This window comes from Epinephelus moara, chromosome 22 (assembly GCF_006386435.1).
Source record: "Epinephelus moara isolate mb chromosome 22, YSFRI_EMoa_1.0, whole genome shotgun sequence".
Lineage (NCBI taxonomy): Eukaryota > Metazoa > Chordata > Actinopteri > Perciformes > Serranidae > Epinephelus > Epinephelus moara.
The window spans coordinates 22,673,399-22,694,624 of record NC_065527.1 but is presented as its reverse complement, the minus strand read 5'-3'; the positions used below and the strand labels follow the sequence as shown (position 1 = coordinate 22,694,624).

At 39.9% G+C, this 21,226-nt stretch overlaps 2 protein-coding genes across 4 annotated transcripts; both read right to left on the bottom strand.

Moving 5' to 3' along the window:
- Positions 1-652: 652 nt before the first annotated feature.
- On the bottom strand, positions 653-10,058 carry setdb1a (SET domain bifurcated histone lysine methyltransferase 1a). Its single transcript, XM_050035166.1, has 10 exons — positions 9,912-10,058; positions 9,497-9,671; positions 8,029-8,132; positions 7,341-7,934; positions 6,708-6,872; positions 4,552-4,753; positions 4,367-4,440; positions 1,510-1,700; positions 1,269-1,392; positions 653-1,174 (listed from the first exon to the last, which is right to left on the bottom strand). The coding sequence occupies exons 2-10, from the start codon at positions 9,664-9,666 to the stop codon at positions 1,152-1,154; spliced, it is 1,647 nt and encodes a 548-aa protein (XP_049891123.1). The 5' UTR covers positions 9,667-9,671; positions 9,912-10,058; the 3' UTR covers positions 653-1,151.
- Positions 10,059-12,492: 2,434 nt separating this feature from the next.
- Positions 12,493-20,462, bottom strand: LOC126384157 (histone-lysine N-methyltransferase SETDB1-B-like). 3 transcript variants are annotated; one of them, XR_007569234.1, is made up of 9 exons: positions 20,098-20,462; positions 19,031-19,141; positions 16,907-17,245; positions 16,529-16,696; positions 15,317-15,518; positions 15,110-15,183; positions 14,059-14,249; positions 13,637-13,964; positions 12,493-13,461 (listed from the first exon to the last, which is right to left on the bottom strand). XR_007569234.1 is itself a non-coding variant. In XM_050035097.1 (9 exons), the coding sequence occupies exons 2-9, from the start codon at positions 19,134-19,136 to the stop codon at positions 13,860-13,862; spliced, it is 1,101 nt and encodes a 366-aa protein (XP_049891054.1). In that variant the 5' UTR covers positions 19,137-19,141; positions 20,098-20,462; the 3' UTR covers positions 12,493-13,859. The 3 variants fall into 3 exon arrangements, 2 of the variants coding, with proteins under 2 accessions (XP_049891054.1, XP_049891053.1); XM_050035097.1 differs by having other exon boundaries at positions 12,493-13,964; positions 16,907-16,964; positions 17,049-17,245; XM_050035096.1 differs by having other exon boundaries at positions 12,493-13,964.
- Positions 20,463-21,226: the final 764 nt, after the last annotated feature.

The following is a 21,226-nucleotide window of genomic DNA, read 5'->3' as shown; positions in this document are numbered from 1 at the left end:
ACTGGACTTTTGGCCATTTGACTTTAAAATACTTGATACCTTCCCCCCAAGTCCAAAGACTAATAAGCATGTTATTTAATGTGTGCCACAAATCATAAATTTCCCTTTATTTTCTGAATCAACTAATATTAACACTTAATCCTCTAAATGATAAACTCTGAACTAGTATGACAGCTTCCAGTCAAGTTGCGGGAGAGAACAGTAAGAACTAACATTACGTCAATGGGCACCAAAGAATTTTTTTATGCACAAATACTATGTGGTGGTCAACAAAAAATGAATTATCAAATGCAAAATAAGCGGGTCAAAAGTTACAGACAGAGATGCAACAACTCTTTTGACTAATGAATACAAATTTTAACAAGCATTCATGATTTTGTGAATTAAATATATTAGTACTCCGATGTTAAAAATTGCATTACATTTGGTGAAGAGCCCTTTATGACTTCATTGGGATTTGAAATTCAAAGTTACAGTCTTGACTTGCAACTTGACTCTGTTTTGACTTGGGACTTGAGGCTGACTTGTAACATGTGAAACACTATCTTGTCACCACCTGTAGAAATGGGCTTCCATAGCTCGCAGTTTTTGGTTTATGTGCATTTAGAGTGGATGCTGCTTTTTCAAAAAGTTCAAATAAGCTTAGAACATCTTAAGACAATAAGACATTTTTATTCAAGAACACAAAAAATATGATACAGATACACTTGTAAAACAAAAATGCATTATCTTACTGTTTCGAGACAGTTTAATAGTTTTCAGTCACTCCACGGAGATAAAATCTTAAGCAGAACATACTATAACTACACTGAACTGTGAGGCCATTTTTGGCTTCATGGCCACAGTCAAATGCTCCACAGTTACAGGATCTGATGTCTGTCACTAATATCAAGCACGTCTGATCTGAAGGGATTTCCTCCAAAGGCGATTGCGTTGCTCAGGAACAGCAGCAGTAGTGACCACAGGAAGAAGTAATGAGCCAGTGTAATCTTGCTCCCCCTCTGGAACTTGTAAAAACAGCCATATTGGCTATTAGTAAAAGTGAAAAAAACTGAATTTCCCCTCAGGGGGATTAATAAAGTATATTAAAAAAAAAAAAAAAAATTATAAGAGCAACCAGCACCAGTTCTCGTTACACATTCACGGTCCCATCAGCATGCCGATTTGGATGATTCTGAAGTATACAACATAGGGAAATACACAAGAGATAAATTTGATGTTCTGAATAACCCAAAAGATGATTTTATTAGTTTAAGAATTTAATTTACCTTTGACTGTGAGAGATTTTTTCTTCTGCTTCTCCTCCTTTTTCACCTCCAAAATCTTGTTCATATTAAGAATGTGTTGCAAGCATGTGGATCCTCGGTAGATCCACTCCTTACGTTGATCTGCCTAAGATTGATAAAGCACACACTACTATGAGTCCTGGAATCTAAATAAACATAACAGGGAAAAATACACCAAGAACCAGCTAGAATAGTTCAAAGAATGATGTTCACAGATACTGACCACAACAAGAATCTCCATCAAGCTGCAGTCGACTACCAGCACCTCACACCTCTGTAGGACTCCATCGAGCTCTGCATTGACTGTCTGTCCAATCCTGTACTGGGTCAGAGGTGGGTAAGGCCAAGCCTCCATATACCGCCTCATGAAATCCTTGTGGTTGCCATCTGGAATATCATCCAAAGGGTCCTTCACTGTCACAGGGGGGAAAAAAACCCAAAGTTGGTCATTCTGCTTACTGGCGGTAGAGTAGAAGGTGGACAACTGTTTGACAGGTGCAACAAATTGTAGCTCTGACTCCATTCTGGCTAGACCTGAGCCAGAACGTGTGATCAGAGTGGAGCGGCAAGAATTTCACCCCTCACTCAAGGGACTGTTGGTTCCCTCCACTCCTCTGTAAAGACTATCCCAATAGCAAACCTTGGGTGAGCAGACACCTTAAAGTGTTACTAAATAAAAAGAAACAGGCTTTTAAACAGGATAATTTAACTGAAGTTTTGTCTGTACAAAAGGAAATCAAACGGGGCTAAATTATCTTATAAACTAAAACTTGAAGATAAGCTTAGCAATAATAATCTGGGCTCAGCATGGGACAGTATTAGGTCTATGGTTGGTCTGACTGACAATGTGAAGACAAGGGTCTCATTAGATGGGTTCACCTCTGATCTGGCTCTGGCACAAGAGCTAAACAAATTCTACTCCAGATTTGATGTGCATGATTTTATTAATGAAATAATGATGCTGAAAAACACTACACTGGAACCAAATCAACAAGCGTCCCCTCCTTTCACATTCTGTTGTTAAAACTTTTAAACACTGTAAAAGAAGAACAAGTGTTGGTCCTGATAATATCAGTAGTCGACTACTCTCTAACTCTGCTGAACAACTAGGCCCCATTTTTAATTACATTTTTGATTTATCCTGGTCTCAGCAGAAGGTTCCTAATCTGTGGAAACAGTCGACTATAGTTCCTGCTGCCAAGTCTAAACATCCCAAATCTTTAAATGACTTCAGGCCCATAGCCCTGACCTCATTAGTTATGAAGTCATTTGAAAAACTGATCAAAGCTGAACTGCTGAAAATTACTGAACACTTGATTGACCCATTGCAGTTTGCGTACAGGTCCAAGAGAGGGGTCCAGGACGCCACCATAACTTTGTTAAATCACATCTACAAGCACCATGAGAGCTCTAACAATCATGTTAGACTGATGTTTGTTGACTTTTCATCCGCCTTCAATACTATTCAGCCTCATCTACTAATCCAGAGACTTATGAACAACTTTGGTCTGGAAGGCAGTATTGTTGACTTGCAGAACACAAAGAGTCAGAGTTAATGGTCAACTCTCTGATCTATCTGTATCATCTACTGGCTCACCTCAAGGATGCGTCCTCTCTCCTCTGCTGTACATACTGTACGCAAATGACTGTTGTAGCACCTTTGAAAACGGCCATATATTGAAGTTCGCGGACGACATGGTCATAGTGAGCCTGCTGAATAACTTATTTCTTAAAATGGTGTCAGGAATCTTTTTTATCTTTGAATGTTTTGAAGACAAAGGACATGTGTGTTGACTTTAGACGTGTGCAGCCCTCATCTCCTGACTTCACAGTGATTGATGGTCAGGCAGTTGAAATTGTAGAGTCCTATAAGTACTTAGGCACTATTCTTAACAACAAGCTGACATTCGAGAAAAATACGGACTCGATTTATAAAAAAAAAGTCAGCAGCGTCTTTTTTGTCTTAGAAAACTTGCTAAATTCCAGGTTGACTCTACCCTGATGACTATGTTTTATCGTTCTTTTATTGAGTCTGTGATCACGTTTTCTTTTATCTGTTGGTTTCAATCCTTGAGGGTAAAAGAGAGAAATCTACTAAACAAGGTTGTTAGTGTTTGTAGTAAAATCACCGGGTCTGCACAAGAAACTTTACGGGACCTTTACAACATACAGTTGATTAAGAAAGCAAACTCCATCTTGTCCGACTGCTCTCATACTCCATACACCAACAGTTTCAGTTTTTACCATCAGGTTCACTGCTCAGACTCCCACTTGCTAAAACGAACAGATACAAGCACTCCTTTGTTCCTTCCGCTGTCTCTCTTCTAAACTCCAGGAGGAAAAGGTAGCTTATTCATTAGTGTGGAATATCTTAATCTTTTTTAACTTGAGTAGGAGTGAGTATTTATTAGGCTTGTTCACAATGTGTTTATTATGCTGTGTGTATTTGTGTATTTTTGTACTTTGTGCTGCTCCCACTTGCTGTGAAACTAATTGCCCCACTGGGGGACACATAAAGCAATTGATTGATTGATCTGTTTAAAGTCGCTCTGCTCAATCTGCTTTCCACTTGATCAATTTCCTTTTGAAAGTACTTTGTAAACTCCATTTTGGAGATCACAGCAGCCAATTTTTTACAAAAAAATAGTGTGGGTGCACGCACAATACACTGATGCATTCTGGGTCAAGCAAGCTTTGAACTCATAATGTGAGCGGTACCACAGCGAACTTAGAGTGGGCTGGAGCAGGAGATTAGGGGACCCTCCACCTTTTTTAAGAAACTGCTCTGCGCTCCAGCAAAATCCTTCTGCACACTCATGCTTCCCTCACATGCTATCTGACTGTATAAAATAATGGACGTAGCTACTGTGACATCACCCATTGGTTTGCGGACTCCCGTTAAGTCTTAAGTTTTTCTGCTGTCACCATCTTGGTTTTTTGGAGCCAGAAATGACCATATTTTAACGAGAGGGTGGAGCTGTGGAGGAGTGGGGGTGAATCTGACTCATAGACTGTGATGATAACTCTTCGCAGACACTCTAATAAATCTTGAAAACATGAATGAAAACACCAAAACTTACGTGGTCTGCTCACAAGGCGAAGTAGAGGTAAGCCAACATAGAGCGGTTTGTGATCATCAGTAAAGACCAGGAACCTGGAAAATGAAAACATGTTTTCTTATCAAACCATACTTGGGCTAAAGCATCTGACATTTAACAACATTTAAATCTGACTTTATCTTAAAATGTATCCATTACACACAAACCTCATACGGTTTTTTCTACTGGGGAGCTCTGCCATGATACCAGGGCTGAAGTGGCGCTCCTCAACTTTACGCTTGACCACCACACGAGCGCCGACAAACAGCTGATCCACTTTTGGCATGTAGTCAAAGGCAATGTGGTGACCAGAGACTCGGCTCTTCCCCTTCTCCTCAAAATTGATCTTGTATTTCAACCTACCATCTTCTGCAAAAAAGAAAAAAAACACTTCTAATAATTAAGGTCTTCTTTAAACAAACTTAATATCTTGGCATCAGTCATTTGTGGTAGCCACATTTCATGAACTAACTCCTCATCCTTGCTGTTGTGCTGAAACCCTCTGCAAAAGAAAAATGATGATGCACAAACTTGGTCGACACTCAAGAATTTTGAGAAAGTTAGTAATTCAGGTGATGAAAGGGCCAGACATCATGGGCCTTCAACTAAATCCTAGGAGAATAATGTTAACATCTTGTGATTTACTAGCCTGGTAAGACCATCCTGTGAGCTCAACATTTTGTTTCACTCTCTGTATCAGTCTGGCCCTGCTGCCGCCCCAAACACTTTCCAGAAATTAAAACCAAATCGGGGCCAATCAGGGATCCGTACCGAAGTCAATAATGTAAGCAGTCAATCAGGGCCTGTGTTGTAGTCAGTGACATAAAATGCAGGCTGCAGCTTGCAGAACAGTAATGGCGGCTCCTGAGGAAACAAGTGCTAACTCTAATGTAAGTAAACACAACAATAAGTAAAGTTATTGCAGAAATACAGTCAATAACAACAATTAAACAAGAACAAGAGTATGCACTTGACGATTTTCTCGGAGGAAAATGCGTTCTCACTGTTCTTCCAACTGGATTTGGCAAAAGCTTGATTCATCAACTGGCTCTGTTACTAATGATGATGTTTCCCAAAGATTTGTTACGCTGACTGGCTGAAGGAGTTTGCCTGTCAAGGTGAGTATTCTTGCCCACTTCAAGTGTTTGGGGCTGCAGCAAGTCCAGACTGATCCAGAGAGCAAAACAGAGTGTTGAGCTCACGTTATCAGGATGCTCTTACCAGGCTCATGTTTTACATCTACACTGGGAGTCTTAAATCATTTTCCACAGGTTTGCTGTCTACAGTGTTCCCATGTTCATAAGCAGATTGACTGGCTCGGTACAGGGGCAAAGCTTGCCCATTTAATGACACTGTCACTGACCACAGTCTGTTTGCTCTGCTAGAGTCCTAGTTACCCAATGAGCCAGTTACCAGAAACATTATTTTGCAGTATTTTAGTTAATACATACACATGTGGATATCCACTAAACATGGGACTGGATAATTCAAGCTTGTATGACACCGCTCTTGGAGTTTTTACACATCTTACTGTATATTATTTCACTGTTGTTTTGTCATGTGTGTGATCAGTTTCATTCTACCAGAAATCCTTGACGTTTGTTCTCGGTGAAAAGTTCTTAGTTATGGTATTAAGTGTTTTTAATTGATACTACATACAAACACTTGTAACATAAACACTCTTGACTACTTTGACAAACCTATGTTCTTACTAGCTGGGGGACAACTGGATAATAAATACCTCTTAAAGCCACAGCTGGTAACTGTCATGACAGGAGTCTCTGACGCAGCTGTCAAACATATTTTAGTGTACTGTTTAGATGTAAAATGAGTTTGTAAAAGGTTTGCCACGTGGCAGCCATGTTGAAAACAGTTGAGCGAAAAACAAAGCGCCACCCACCAGCATGCCCACTTCCTAATTTTTTACAGCTAAACAGTACACTAAAATATGTTCTGAAAACATTTGAGGCGAGAAATAGGCAATGCAGTGACAGAATTTTGATTCATATTTGATCAGCGCTGCCTAGTGTGACAGTTTGACGGCAGTTCACAAGCAGTGACTGACATGCTCTGATTGGTTGTTGTTGTTCACATGCAGTAAGGCCATTAGAAGCGCTACAAGGCAATAAAAAAAGGCTGAGGAATATGATTTTTATCACAGATTATCTGTCTCATTCAGGGCTGTGTGAATATTGTGAAAGCTTCAGCAAAGTTTGTTTTTATAAAAGTCACCAACTACAGCTACAGACTAATACCTGTAAAGTGGAAGATGAATTTGTTGCATTGTATTCTGTTTTGTGTTGACAGAGCTTTTTTTTCTTACCCATTGTTATTATTTCCATGATCTTCCCTGGCCTCCAGCTCATGGGGCTCTTTCTGGCCATAACATTCATGTTCACAACGAGCTCTCCTAGTGGCCCTTTGGGAGGGGTCTTGGTATCTTCACCAGAGGACTGGCAAAGAGTAGATACTATGACAGGGTATACTTCTGTCAGTGGAAAAGGAATACAGTGTGTTAACATCAAAACCGATGAAGTGATGTTTCAATATCCACCATTTAACACAAAGAAACTGTCATGGTGTGCCTTGTTAATTAATTTCATCGTAACTGGTCCAATAGGATGGAACTGTCTCCCAGTTCAGGTTACAAAACATGGAACAGCAAAATGTTCATTGTTGAAGTGTTCCTATATCTTATTCACTAAATACTGTAATTTATTTGGTTGGAAAATATCAATGTCCTCCCAAAGTCATGCAAAAGCACTTTGCGTCAGTTGAAAGACATGTAAATGACCACATAAACTTTAAACTATGTTACAAAATTACATTTCTTTCTCATATTTTGCATATCAAGAGTGATATGAAAGCAATGAGATGTAAATTTTAGGACCAGAAATAAGGGAATTCATGCAACAAAACAGTTTGGTTGGGGTGTTTTGTATTTTGTAGCCATCACCTTTGCTGTTTGCTGGTGGTGTTGAGGTTTTTGTTACACTGACATTAGCATTTGTACTGGCACTTTCTTGGGGTGGAGATGTTTTCTTCACGTTGACCTTAGCATCAGTACTGGCACTTGCTTGGTGTGCTGATGTTTTCGTTCCGTTGCTCTTAGCATTGCTATTTGTACTGGCTTCAGGTGATGCATGAGTCTTGACAAGTTTTTTATTCTTTTGATCCATTTTTCTTCTCTTGCTTGGCCGGCTGTTAGTACTTGAGATGGAATAATTAGAATCACTCGAGTCATCTCCTGGTTCCCACTGCATATCAGAATCCGAATTGTGTAAGGATTCATCTTCATCATCTCTACTCTGGGGCGCTGGACGAAGTAAAGACTGGATCTCACTTTCGGAAAGTCTGGTCAAGGCCACCACTGGTTTTCTCTTTCGAAAGAGACGGATAGAGATTTTTTTGCCATTATCTCCACATAGGTTCTCACTGCCCTGTAGTTTAGGAGTACAGAATTTTTTCCGTTCATCTCCATGTAGTTTCTCACTGTCCTGTAGTTTAGGAGTAGGGTCAGGAGGACTTGGAGAGTTGGGGACTGTATTTCCTACAATGGGACAAACAAACCAAACAAATTAACAACTGACAAAGACAAACCAAGAGTGCATTTTTTGCCGTTAACCGAACGATTTGCATCTTACCACAATCTGATGTATTTTCTTCATTATGGGAATCCGTCTCTTTGTATTCCCACCCCAGCAAAGAGTATAGAGTCTTCACAACCGATTCACATGCTGACACCGACCTGAAACACAAAAAACAACAAAGACAACATGAATCAAGCAAAGAACATTGAGAAAGACAAACAACTGTACTTTGAGTACACAGCAGGGACCAGTACTCATTATGTCTTAGGGCTTTTATTGCCTTTATTTAAGTGTAAATGGAGATTGATCAGAAAGGGAACGGAGAGAGCGGGGATGACACGCAGCAAAGGGCCCAATGTTCGATTCTGACCGGGCTTTTGCTGCAAAGGACTCAGCCTATGTGGGACGCATGCTCTACCAGGTGAGCAAGACATCACTCCAAATACTAATTTTTAAGTAAATAAATGAAACCAAGTTTACATTTTTAATACAATTATATTATTCTATAATACAGAAATTGTGTGACTTTTCTGGGTTCCCAAACCTAAGCAGCATAGGCAGGTTTTTTAGAATGGACAGATAAATTTCATAGAAATGTATGAGCAGGGTAAATTACAACAGTCGGCAAACTGAGGTATTGCTTTTATCAAGTTAAGGTGCTAAATACTTTTTTCTAAAGGATAGCCAGATTTGCTGCATTTATATTCTGAGGTTTGTAGTTGCTTTTTCTGTTTATCAGTCCCACTTTGTCTTTCAAAGTTTGACTGAGTTTTACTTTTTCTTATTTGCGTTCAGTTGTCTCAGTATTGCTCCGACTGTCTTATCAGATGTTCTTAACTTTCAGTTTGCTATTTCCAGATGTCTACACTGAGAGCAAGCAATAAACAACATAAATGAGAACTGCACTGTCTGTGCAGTTGCAAGACACTCATACTTTGGAAATTGGTGCAACATGACCAGCGGAAACGAGAGGAAAAGGGTATTCGCTTTTGCTCAAGAGGTGGAAAACCTACAACTACCAGAATGCACTGTCCTGCACTGGATCAATAAATGCTCCCGCTAGTGGGTGATATTATGCAAGCTTGTCTAACTGTTTGATCTCAGTGTTTTGGCCTCCAATTTTACAATACAGGACACAGTATGGCGCCCACTTCCTGTTCACAAATTCTCCTTCAACAGCCAAACAGTGCACTAAAATGTGAGAGTGAGAGAGAGAGACTAAGGCAGTTTTCTCTCTCTCCCGCTTCCATAGTCTTTTAGTCTGTGGTGACGGGTGTACAAAAATGCAGAGGTAAATAAATCTGTAGTTCGAGGAAAAGCCCCAGAGCCAGAGAAAATCTGTGGTAGGTGAGCAGTGTGATCTAGGAGCTGGTACGACGGAGGAAAGATTACCACAGTTTATGCGCACATACTACCCATATTATTATGATGCAAAGCTGGTTGAAAATTGGTAAAGTATCCCTTAAAGGTCCAAAGGGCTTTTACAAGAAGTGGACACAGGCGCTTAGAATATAACACTCACTTGCAGAGCTTCAGGAGGAGGGCAGCCGGTCTCTCCCTCCTTTCCAGCACAGATTGTAGCAGTTTGCATTTCTCTAGCACATCTGAGGTGATCAGCTCGTTCTTCTTTATCCTCTGTCTGAGCCACCTCTGGAGCTCCTCTTTGCTCATCTCCATCTCTTCCCCCTCCATTATCACTGCAACACACACAAAGGTTCAAATCACGTGACACAAGTGTAGAGCAGGAGAGGCTCTGAAGGGTTGGCAGCTCCTTAATTCTTAAACACCACTGAGAAAAACAGCGGAACCGTTTGTCGGTGTTAAGTCTTTATGCTAAGCTATGCTAACTGCTAAGCAAGAGTGGTTTCAAACTATTCTAACTCTGGTGAAAGTGAATTATTTGTGTGCAAATACTTAAAATGAGGAACAAATTTCACCTTTGTCTGAATGAATCCACTCTTCCACCGTCGCGGACTTTAGTTGTAACGTTACATACTGTGACGAGTTCACTGCTGTCGTCTGTCGTCTGTCATCTTCTTCGCCTCATGCTGCTGCGCCAAGCCGTGAGCTCACTGCTGCCCCCTGTGTCCGTGCAACCGACCTACAAGCCTCTCCATTGTTTTTCTCACTAAACCAGGGGTGTCAAACTCATTTTAGGGGCCACACACAGCCCAGTTTGATCTCCAGTGGGCCGGACTAGTAAAACCATTACATAATAACCTATATATAACAAGATCTTTAAGTGTCTCCCTTTTAGTGTAAAAAAGTTAATTACGAGAACATTCATCCATGTACACAACGGATGATGATCAGCCCGCGATATCCTCAGAAAAAAATGCGCAAATTGTGTATGTATGTCTCAGTTTTTACACATTCAGTCAGTCTACTACTCACTTTCATTAAAAAAAAAAAATATTTCCACTAAAGTGGAAGCTATGGAAGAAGCAGGTTTAAGTCATCCCCTGTCTTCCAAATCATTTACAGTCTTGTACAGTCTTGTACAGTTTTGTCATTGCCTCAGCAGCAGGGTTCCACCAATATATTCAATTCAATTCAGTTCAACTGAATTCAATTGAATTCAATGCCTTTATTGTCACTGCAGAGTAGTACAACGAAATTTTGTGATTACTGTTACACATAAAAACAGCAAAAGACAATAAACAAAAAACAATAACCAGCAACAGTGAGACACATAAAATACACAATGGGTAAAAAAGGAGAATACATAATTCTGTAATAAATAAACAGATAAAATAAATCAGTGCAGCAGTACAGACTGAATTGCACAGCTGGCCCAGCCAAGTATATATTGATGTAGGCCTATACAGAATTAATATTAATTAATTATCTTAATAGCACTTGGATAAAAACTGTTGAGGAGTCTGGAAGTGCGAGATCTCATAGACCTGTATCGCCTTCCAGAGGGTAGCAGTGTGAAATGTTCATGTCCTGGTAGAGAAGAGTCCTTAATTATGTTTGTGGCCCTACGGAGACAGCAGCTTTTGTACAAATCCTCAAGTGCTGGTAATTGTGTACCAATGATGTTCTGGGCTAAATGTGCGTAGAGGGCAATCAGAAGAGGACTCGGCACACAACCCTGCGGAGCCCCAGTGTTGAGTGTCAGGGAGGAAGGGTGGGTGGGTCTTAAAAGTCTGTAATCCACCTGCATGTGCTAGTTCACACCCAGGTCCAGCAGCTTGGTCTCCATTCTGCTGGGGATGACTGTATTAAATGCGGAGCTGAAGTCCAAAAACAGCAGCCAGTTTTAAGATAGAAGTCTGATACAGATTCTTTTGTACCGAAGCTGCTGGTGGATAATATTTTGCACGATGTTCAATATCTTTAAGTACGACCACAGTAAGTAGTCATTGTTATTTCAGAGAGCTGTATTGTGGTCAGGGTGGAGAAGCCTCTGAGGCAGCATTTTACATAAAGTACCTACTCACTGTTTAAACCTGGCACCTCTTAGCCTTCACAGGTGCATCAATATCAGGTGTGCAAAGTCATCTAGTGGGCCGGATTGGACCCTTTGGTGGACCAGTTCTGGCCCCTGGGCCGTATGTTTGACACCCCTGCACTAAACTCTATACACAAAAAAATACAGATAATGGTTAAAAATAAATAGCCAAATATCAATATGTATCATATAAAACTGTATGAAATTTTCAGTTCACTGGATACACCTGGAATAAATCCAGTAAGTGTCACAAGCTGCAACCTTAAAATTAGAGTTAAATCAACACCAGTGGTGGAAAAAATATTTAGATAATGTGGAGATAGGCCAACTCCACCAAAAGTACAAGTCCTGCCTTAATAAATTCAGAAGTTTGTCATTTCAACACGTCAGTCTCGTTTTCCTTTACTCTGTTTATATAGAATACTACTTCCTGTGTTTAAGTGCAATAAATGCCATGCTAGTCCTCTCCACTCCTGTGATAGTTATTTGCTCATCTATGAATGTGTATATAACTGAGTGTTTTCTTGTCTGTCTTGCATGCAGGAATTCACTTTGAAGTACACACCGGTTTTACTAGTTTTGGTTGGAGCAGTATACTGTGCTCTCGGCTGTATTTGAGTGTCTTCCACATAAATATGGACTAGATACCACAAATAGATGGAAGTAGTTGCAATGTAGATAACAGTGGTAACATAATTATGTAAAAAGTTACGTTCCCTGCTAGTTTCAGTTAGTTAAGACCTTCTGCACGTCTTTGTCGGGTAATACAGGCAGGTAAAAATAACTAATCCCATTCTAATCCCTGGCAGTATGTAACACACCTGTACACACCCTGGTGACACAAGCACCACCTTTTAAGTACGTATTGGAGCACTGCCAGGCATACAAATGGAAGCCAAGAAGGGGTGGAACGGAGTGAATATAAAAACTAGAATTACTGTCTTGGGGTTGTATGTCTCCACCAACCAGCCAAGCTGCACCTTCCACTCATGTCTGTCCTCTTATTTTATCTTAATCTTATCCCCACATCTGTTAGGAAAAAAGCATCTGAGAACAAAGCGTTATGAAGGGGTATTCTGGGAACTTTATTATGAACTATGATGAGACCCCAAATTCCAAATGAGAAATGAAGAAACATCTGACATGACAGCATAACCCTCATTTCATATTCCTTGTTGAGTGCCGTCGTCTGAAGCAAACACTGCATGGAGCTAAGTGTGCAGAAATCTCATCACTTCAGGCTCACTGATGCCTCCAGCACCTGAGCAAAGATAAAGCCAGGTGGAGCTGTGGTCATCCTGCATTGATCCTTTTATTACTTACAAAATGAAACAAAAAAGTGACGGACAATACAAAGCATTTACATACATGGAGGTCAAACTGGATGCGGATCATTGGCTAGATGGGAGAAACAACATGGAGTAAAAATGCTGTTGACTCTAAAGTGCATATTAATAAAGAATCCATGACTTGTTTGAGTTCTTCAGGAAAATTTGTTCCCAGATTTTTTAAATTTACAAGATTAAACACAAATGCTGCTCAAGTCACAAGTGTCTGCTGTCTTCACTCCACAATCAAGACAGCAGGAACTCGACACGTTCCATCGCAGACGGAAAAGTCTTTTTCTTTATCTTCTATTGTCTCTAAATGTAGCACTTGAGCATATTTGTTGAAGGTGATGCACATTTACCTTTCAGATTTTGTTCTCGTACCCACATGGTGAAATGTACCTTTAAGTTACATTGGATAAAAGCATTAGCGGCAAGACTGTAATGCAATGAAATAGATCATATTAAAATAAACTCACACAACTGCAGGATATCAAGCAAAAAACATTTACAGTGATGTCCAACTTGGTCGTTCCAGCTTCCCAAAACTCATCAACAACCACATTAGCAAAACTCAAAACATGATGTAGCGCTTTCTCTCACTTTTTCAAAATGTTCTCATTTTTGCATTTGTATTGAATTCACAGTGCGTCTGCACTAAAAGCATCACGTAATTCCTCAATCTGCGCTTGGTCAGTCACCCTGTAAAAAGGACAAATAAAATAGGAAGCTAGTTTTCTTGTTTGCGACATGCAAAGTTGTTTGAACTTAACAGCCGCTTGAGTATGCTGTCAAAAGCTGCTTTAAGATAAATTCACATTTCCAGACAAACTGAAAATGATAACTGCTCACTATTTTATAGTGGTGCGCAACTTACTTGTGTAACAGAATAATCCAACAAGTAACTTCAACTGCTTTAAGTCTGAAAAATAGAAAACAAAGAACATCAGATTGGAACAAACGTCGGGCTTGAGTCATTCATGTGTGCTCATCTCTTCACTGCAAATCTTATTTTGGGCTGAGATCCCAATGGCACATCACTTCAGGGTGATAATGATGGATATATCTTTTATTTTTTTCCCTCCTGTGTCCGTGGGCTTTTAGTCAGAATCGCCGTTGCGCTCTTCTGCTTTCATTTCCAAAAATCTAGCCATGTGTTCAAGTCGCATGGAGCCTCGATGAATCCACTCCTTCTGCTGATTTTCCTGAGAGTGACGGAAAAAACAACATTATACCAAAGAAATCTAACCTGAAATAACATTGGTGGTTTAAACAACAGCAGTATAAAATGATACTGACCAGAAAAATGACCTGCATTATGCTGCAGTCAACCACCTGCACCTCACACCTCTGCTGGGATCCATTTAACTCCACATTGAGGGCCTGTCCCACCCTGTACTGGGTCAAGTGTGGGTAAGGCCAGTCTTTCAGGTATTGCGTCATGAAGGACTTGTGAGGGCTGTCTGGAATGTCGTCTAGAACATTTTCCTCTTTTAAAAAAAAGAAAGAAAAAAAGACAGTCTGTCATTCTTCAGGCGTACTACCAACTGTGCATTTCAATAGCTGAAAAGATGGGACGGGTCCATAGGTACACGTGTTCCTTTTGCTTTGAATGAACATATTCACAAATAATATTGTGTTTGCAAGATAAATGACATGTCCCAAATCCATAATTCAAACCAATTCTAAGGAGGTGTTTAGTAAAGTGTGTTAACATCAGAAAAGTGACAGTATACTCACACTCACTACTCAAGATAAGGTACATTTCTTAGTGTGCATTTGATGGATACCATTCTCCCGTGATGCACTGCACAAAAGAAAAAACTCAGACTATGGGAGGTGGTCAAACAGCTCCAGGAAGATTACAGGAAACCTTATCCCTAACAGTAACCACAGAGGGGGCACTACAGGAGGTATCACCTTAACAGGGGAGAAATAATATAAGATGGGGGAACAGATTTTGACACAACACCTGCGCTTCAGGACCAAATACCTTTTGGCGACTGTGAATATACCTGGGCTGCCCATCCAAGTAAAGTCTGTGTTAGAAACAGTGAGTATTGGTATGCATTATATACTATATAGAATTAGAATGTAGCATGGATTTGGGACCCGTTATGTGTGCACAATACAAACAAAACAGGCGCCTGCTCCTAACTCGTAGCTACTACTAATGGTCACACACTCTCCAGGGCACCTTAAAAGCACCACCTACAATTATATAGATAAGTAAAACAAAACAAAGGTCTCTAATCTCTAATCAAATCCCATTTCTGATAAAGGCCTGGTTCTCTCTGCAGTAGATAAATAAAGGCCCTAGACATGTGAGTGTATCAACAGGCAAACTTACGTGGTCTGCACACCAGGTGAAATAAAGGTAAACCAACATAGACCGGCGTGTGGTCATCCAAAAAGACCAAGAACCTGGAACATTAAAATATATTTTACTACAAATCAAACTGTTACTACAGCAATTTCTTTTAGAGGTATTAGTTTCTTCTAAAAATGCTTCTGGTGGATCGTGGATGTACACACAAACACTCATTTAAGCACACACCTTAAGCGGTTCTTTCTGCTGGGGAGCTCTGACAAAACACCGGGCCGAAACCTGAACTTGTTATCTTGACACCTGACCACGACGCGAGCCCCGACATACAGCTGCTCCAGCTTCGGTGTGGTGTCAAAGGCGATGTGGTGGCCGGACACCAGGCTCTTTCCTTTTTCTTCAAAACTAACTTTGTACTTCAACCGTCCATCTTCTGCAAATAAGAAAATATCAGTGAGTAAAATCACCACTGCTTGATGTTTATTATACTTCGAAATCAATTACAGAAGTCAAAAACATTGTTCTCTGTAAAAATACAGTTGTATCTGCATGTAAGGAACATGTGGCAGCCACATTTTTGTGTATAAAAACAACCCATACAAATGAAAATGACTGAGAGCTGATACTAACAATTAGCTTTAGGGCTGCCTCCTTAAAGATCAGAATCATCAGTCAGAGACTTCTTAGTTGATGGAGATTCTTACAGCCAAGCATTTTCTTTTTTAGTTTTTGTCCGGCATTTGCAGCCTACTTCTGTGGATGTTTCAGTCCCCAGATTAAGGAGAGAGAGGCTTCGCCCGGGATAGGCTCCGGGATAACATTGTCTTCTGCTTTCTACTTGTAAGTGGTGAATTTATGGCTAAAAGCAACTTAACAGGATACAGTTTCAGACTTCTGTTTGATATCTAGTGTCGGTAGAAATGGGGCACATTTCTGATCCATCGTTAGTGTAGTTAGTCTTTGAGCTTGGCATGCTTGGCATTTTTAATTTGAGCTTGGCATGCTGAATATATTACCTGAACGTCACTGTCACACTGAATGTCCCATCAAACCCAGGTTAAACTCTAAAATGCTGTATATAAAAAAAAAAGGTCGAATACTCATGTTCCCCAGCCAGATCCAATCGCACTGACATGTGCAGCCCTAATTAGCTTTATATCGATTAACCTATCAATAATTTTTTTAAAATGAACTATCATTTAGTGTATAAAATAGTTTAAAAAAAGACCCCATCACATTTCTCTAGAGCCCAGTGACACATCTTTTAAAATGTATTTTTTGTTGGGAGTTATTAATTTTTCAAAACTGTGTAGAAACAGAGAAAAAACATTTTACGAACTGGAATTATTGGTCTATCTTCATCAATAATCAACTAAAAACCCAGGTGTTAGATGCATATGAAGCACAAGCACAATTTTCACCCAAAAAGATAAATTTTCTTACCCCTTGTTACTATGTCTACTATTTTTCCTCGCTGCCATCTCATGGACCTCTTCCTGGCGAGAACCATCATGTCCACTTTGAGCTCTTCTTCCGGCAGGTTCGGACGGACCTTCGTGGTTTCATTGGAGCAGTGAGCAAAAGCCGATGATATTATTATAGGACCTGGTTCTGACAACATTGAAAAACAAAAATGTGTATATTAAAAACATGTATGAGCTTGAAAGATTGTAAAATATGAATGATTTGTCATGGGAATATTCAGGGTAAAAATTATGAGCTGATAAAGCAACGCTTAAAATTGCCATTATATGAGTGCCGTTCATTTGGTATTTCTGTCTGTGAGTGATGGTGGAGCTCATGTTGAGGTCACGGCATTACCATTGTTGTTGTTGTTGTTGTTTCTTGTTGTGTCGTTCTTGGCATGTTTGGCAGTTTTCTGTTTATTATGTGAGAGGGAGAAATCAGAATCACTAGAATCATCTTCTGGTTCCCACTGCATATCAGAATCAGAGCTACTGACAGAGTCGTCTTCACTGTAGAACTGCTGAGGTGTCGGCGGTCGCAGAGCGCTGATCTTGTATTCTGGGAGTCGGGTCAAGACCACCACTGCTTTTTTTATTACACTGAGAGAGTCAGAGCCATCCTCCAACTGGGTCTCTTTGCCGGGAGTTTCAGTTGTGGAGGGGACAGACCCACACGGAGAATCAGACATATTTTCTGTAAAGAAAAACATATTGGTGAAATTCAGGTTTGCAACAAACAAAAAACCCAAAGCAGAGATTATACAAGTTATAAATTAACAGCAGAAATTGTGATAACGGAGCATTTGTTTGAGTCATTTTTCAAGCAAAAATGCAGCATAATTGGAGCTTATGATATTATATATTTTATATTATATTATATTATATAGATGTTAATGAAATCTTTCTTTCAGGTTTTGAACTTATTTTGACTTATTTAAGGATAAAACTTTGCTATCGGCGAGACAAATAATTGCAATTAACAGCCAAGAATGTCCTTTGTGGATAATAAAGTCAAACTGGAACTCTGTTTAAAAACTATTAGGGGTGTAGGTCACGTTTCATCACAAGACAATATTATATCAATTCTTAGGCGAACACTACGATGTTTGATAACACAAAGTCTGTCACGGTATGATTTTGATTTGATTCAATTCAGGGGGACTGCGATCAATATGAGTAAATATCCTCATTGTCTTTTTCTTGGCTGCTCACCATAGTCTGCCTGGCGCTAAACCACTGGCACTGTTTAAATGCTTAGAAGGAGGTGATGCTTGGAGGAAATGGTGACACAGATGTGCCTTAGGTATTTCAAAATAAGGTGTATCTTAAAGATGATAATATGCGTCGATGATCTATATATCGATCCAGACTAATGTAAATCGAAACTCCTAAAAACTATCAATTATATGTTTTAAAAAAACACAAATATGTGCTTACTATAAGTGGGGAAAACAAATCAATTGATAGATGCATTGCCATGTAGAACTGGACGATTCAGCATCGATTCACAAATGTCAATAACTGATTATGTAAATGTTTATTCATAACATGATGCTGACGGAACAAAAGTGTCAGAACTCAGTTGCGAAGTAGCCGGACTGTCTACAGCGCAGACAAGCTAAAGTTAACTTGTACTAATTCAACTTCACAAAAGACAGCAGTTGCAAGCTTGTTTTAATTTAATGTCTAAATAATCACATTTGCGAGGCGACCATGAAGTATATTGTGAATAGTTGCTTAGGCCATCACCAAAAGACCAACATTAAGGAGAGGAGCAGCGATCAGCATGTAAACCGACTGCAGCATTAACCAAATTAAAACACCTCTGTGGTGAAGAAAATAACTCTGCTCAGTCTGTTTTACCTTAAAACCCCTGTGCCTGACCTGCCCAGTGTCTTGGCTTTCACCAACGCTAACGGAGAGAGAGGCTGCAACGGAGCACTCCGCCTCCCCCTCATGTTATTCTTATACACACAGGAGACTGGAAGGTGCTTTCAAATTCATTCATTCATCAGTGCAGTTAACTTTTTCAATTAAAAAAGATTGCAGACCATATATTATTGAATAGAATGTGAATTGCAAACTGTTTCAGGGGAAATATTACAGTAGGCTATGCAAACACTGGACGCTACGCAGGCGTGTGTATATCCCATATATATGTATATCCTACAATGGACAAGAATGAGCTGCAGATGGGTACAAGCCGACTGGCACCTCTTGGTTTAAAAGTGAGGGTATGGAGGTAGGTTGAAGGGGAAAGGGACCTGGACACGAGCCACTTGACTGTATGCAAGTAAAATTATCTGTTTATTTAATTATGGATCACCAAAAATTTTGTACGCTATATTTTAAAAGAAAGAGAAAAATAAATCATGTGTTGAAATCAAACATTAATCGTTTTATTATTGAATCGTTACCCTCTGAATCGTAATTAAATCAAATCATGAGGTGCCTGGAGATTCCCACCCCTAGTGCTTACCGTCATCATCTCTTTCTTCATAAGGCTCTGTCCTCTTCTTGGTTTTTACCCTCTTCCGAGACTCCTGGAGCTCTGGCATTCTCGTCTCCATCTCGTCCACCTCCATAACCACTGTGACACACACAAACGCACACACGATTTGAAATGATGGTCTGAACTAGGGTTGCAATGGTATGAGATTTTCACAGTACAATAACCGTCCCAGGAAATAAAGTAGTATCACAGTATTACATTATTATTATCAGTCAGAATGACCCTTTACAGATCTAGTTTCAACTATTTGAAACTTGAAACCATTTCTTTAATGGAAGTACGTGTAACAAGTCTCCCTTTTGAAAACAAAGTTGAGGTTTTCTGTTTAGTTGCTTTTTTCCTCAATATTGTTATTAAGCAAATGTACACAATACTATAACTGTCAATTTTAATATCACAGTATACCTTACAACCCTAGTTTGAACAGCAGATACTACATTAGAGTGCCAGGTGTAAGGACAGAAACTGCACATGAGATCCCCACAATTACAGTGGCATAGTCAGTCTGATATTATCTTATATCTTTATAGATTATGTGTGCAATTATGTGCATGTTTGTCCTGCTGTCATCAGCCCATATTCATATAACTGACAGAGTTGCTCTGAAATATAAAATATCAAATTAGCTGCTATTCACAGACACTCACCTGCTCTTGGTGAGGGTTTTTTTTTACGCTAAAACCTGCTTGGAACTGCAAATGTGACAACTATGAACTGCTTTAATGTGTTAGCTGCAGGTATTTCAGCAATTTACCTCGGGATAACTGAAGTACTCTCTTATATACAAGCACAGGAAGTAATCGTCATGATGAGGATGCTGGCATTTTTTGTTGCTTTTAGAGGCATTTAGTTGACATTGCTGCATAAGAGGATTACAGGAGCCTTGATGTGTTTTGGCTTGTTTATATTATCGTCATTTAACGATCAGAAATAACATTAGCTCGTTTACTTGAAGGAATTCCACCAGATGTCATGAGTTTTGACGTGCTGTACGTTAGCTAAGGCTAAAGGCGTATCAAAACCACGCAACTTACCTGTTATTGTGTCCTGAATATCCGCTTCAAAAAGACGAAATATTGGTCACACCACAATGCGAGTAATTATTTTGTGTGTCGTTGCGCGTGCAGCACCGTTTAACAGTAGAGGAAGCTGTGAGGCTAGCGCCAATACCCTGCACTGCTAGCTAGCTAGCACTGACAACACAGCAGGCTTAAGACGCACACAGATAAAGTGACGTCTTGATTTTATATTAGGACTAAATTAAAATTATGCAAAATAATCTGGAAACCGATTCTGCTAATTGACAGTATTGAACTAAATCAGCATAACCACGCCAGCTTCCTCCATTTTAGACTTTGTTATTGTTGTGTATTCATCTTCCGCCGTCTGCGGCTTTTTCTTCTTCGTGAATTTTAATTGAGGTAGGTAAACGCCGAGATGGCGCATTACCGCCACCAATTGGTATGGAGATTGATTGTTTGTAGACACCAGTGGCGGACTAGGCTGTCTGGTGGGCAGGGGCAACAAGATAAATAAAATAAAATAAGGGCACCAGCTGCATGTGGTGGGGCAACAGCGCCAGAAAGTTCTCTCGTATAGGGCAGCCTACATGGCACTGCGTCATGTTCTCTCAATTCCTAACAGTTTTGGGAAGGTTACTTTTGAAATGTAATGGGTTACAGATTACTAAGTGCTCAGTTAAAAATGTAATAAATAGTGTATTTATTTTAATTACTTCATCAAAGTAATGTAACTTGTTTCACATGATTTAGGCTACTTTTAAATAAATTTTCACACGAACTGGTCAATAAAGTTGAAAATGTCCGGAAATAGGCTATTTGTCATTCTGAGACTGCTGAATACTGGTGCTTGGGCAGTGACCTCCACATGAGACACTGACGAAAACAGCCGTCCTTTCACATCAGCATGATACAGGGGCCGAGAGCTGTCAGTGTGTAATGGCGCCTGATGGTGCCAGGGGACACACAGCCAGACAACAATATAACATGGGCAAAAAGTCCAAGTGGGGTGGGTGGGAGAGGTGGTGGATTGGTCCACCAGTCACTAACTTTCACCAGTCTTTGCTCCCCGTTTGAATGTAAAGCCAAACCCCATTACCTGTGTTTTTCTTGCCAAAACCAAATCACGTTCGCGTGTTGGCTC

What these genes read in the sequence shown, in the direction of transcription:
- LOC126384157 (XM_050035096.1), bottom strand. Translation starts at nt 19,136, where the DNA reads ATGGAGGTGGACGAGATGGAGACGAGAATGCCAGAGCTCCAGGAGTCT. An exon ending in CAACAACAACAACAACAATG is followed by an intron (nt 16,697 to 16,906) that starts GTAATGCCGTGA and finishes CAATGTTGTCAG; the next exon opens with AACCAGGTCCTATAATAATA. An exon ending in TCACCTGGTGTGCAGACCAC is followed by an intron (nt 14,250 to 15,109) that starts GTAAGTTTGCCT and finishes TTTTTTTAAAAG; the next exon opens with AGGAAAATGTTCTAGACGAC.
- setdb1a (XM_050035166.1), bottom strand. Translation starts at nt 9,666, where the DNA reads ATGGAGGGGGAAGAGATGGAGATGAGCAAAGAGGAGCTCCAGAGGTGG. An exon ending in CATGGAAATAATAACAATGG is followed by an intron (nt 4,754 to 6,707) that starts GTAAGAAAAAAA and finishes TCTTTTTTGCAG; the next exon opens with AAGATGGTAGGTTGAAATAC. An exon ending in TCGCCTTGTGAGCAGACCAC is followed by an intron (nt 1,701 to 4,366) that starts GTAAGTTTTGGT and finishes CCCCTGTGACAG; the next exon opens with TGAAGGACCCTTTGGATGAT.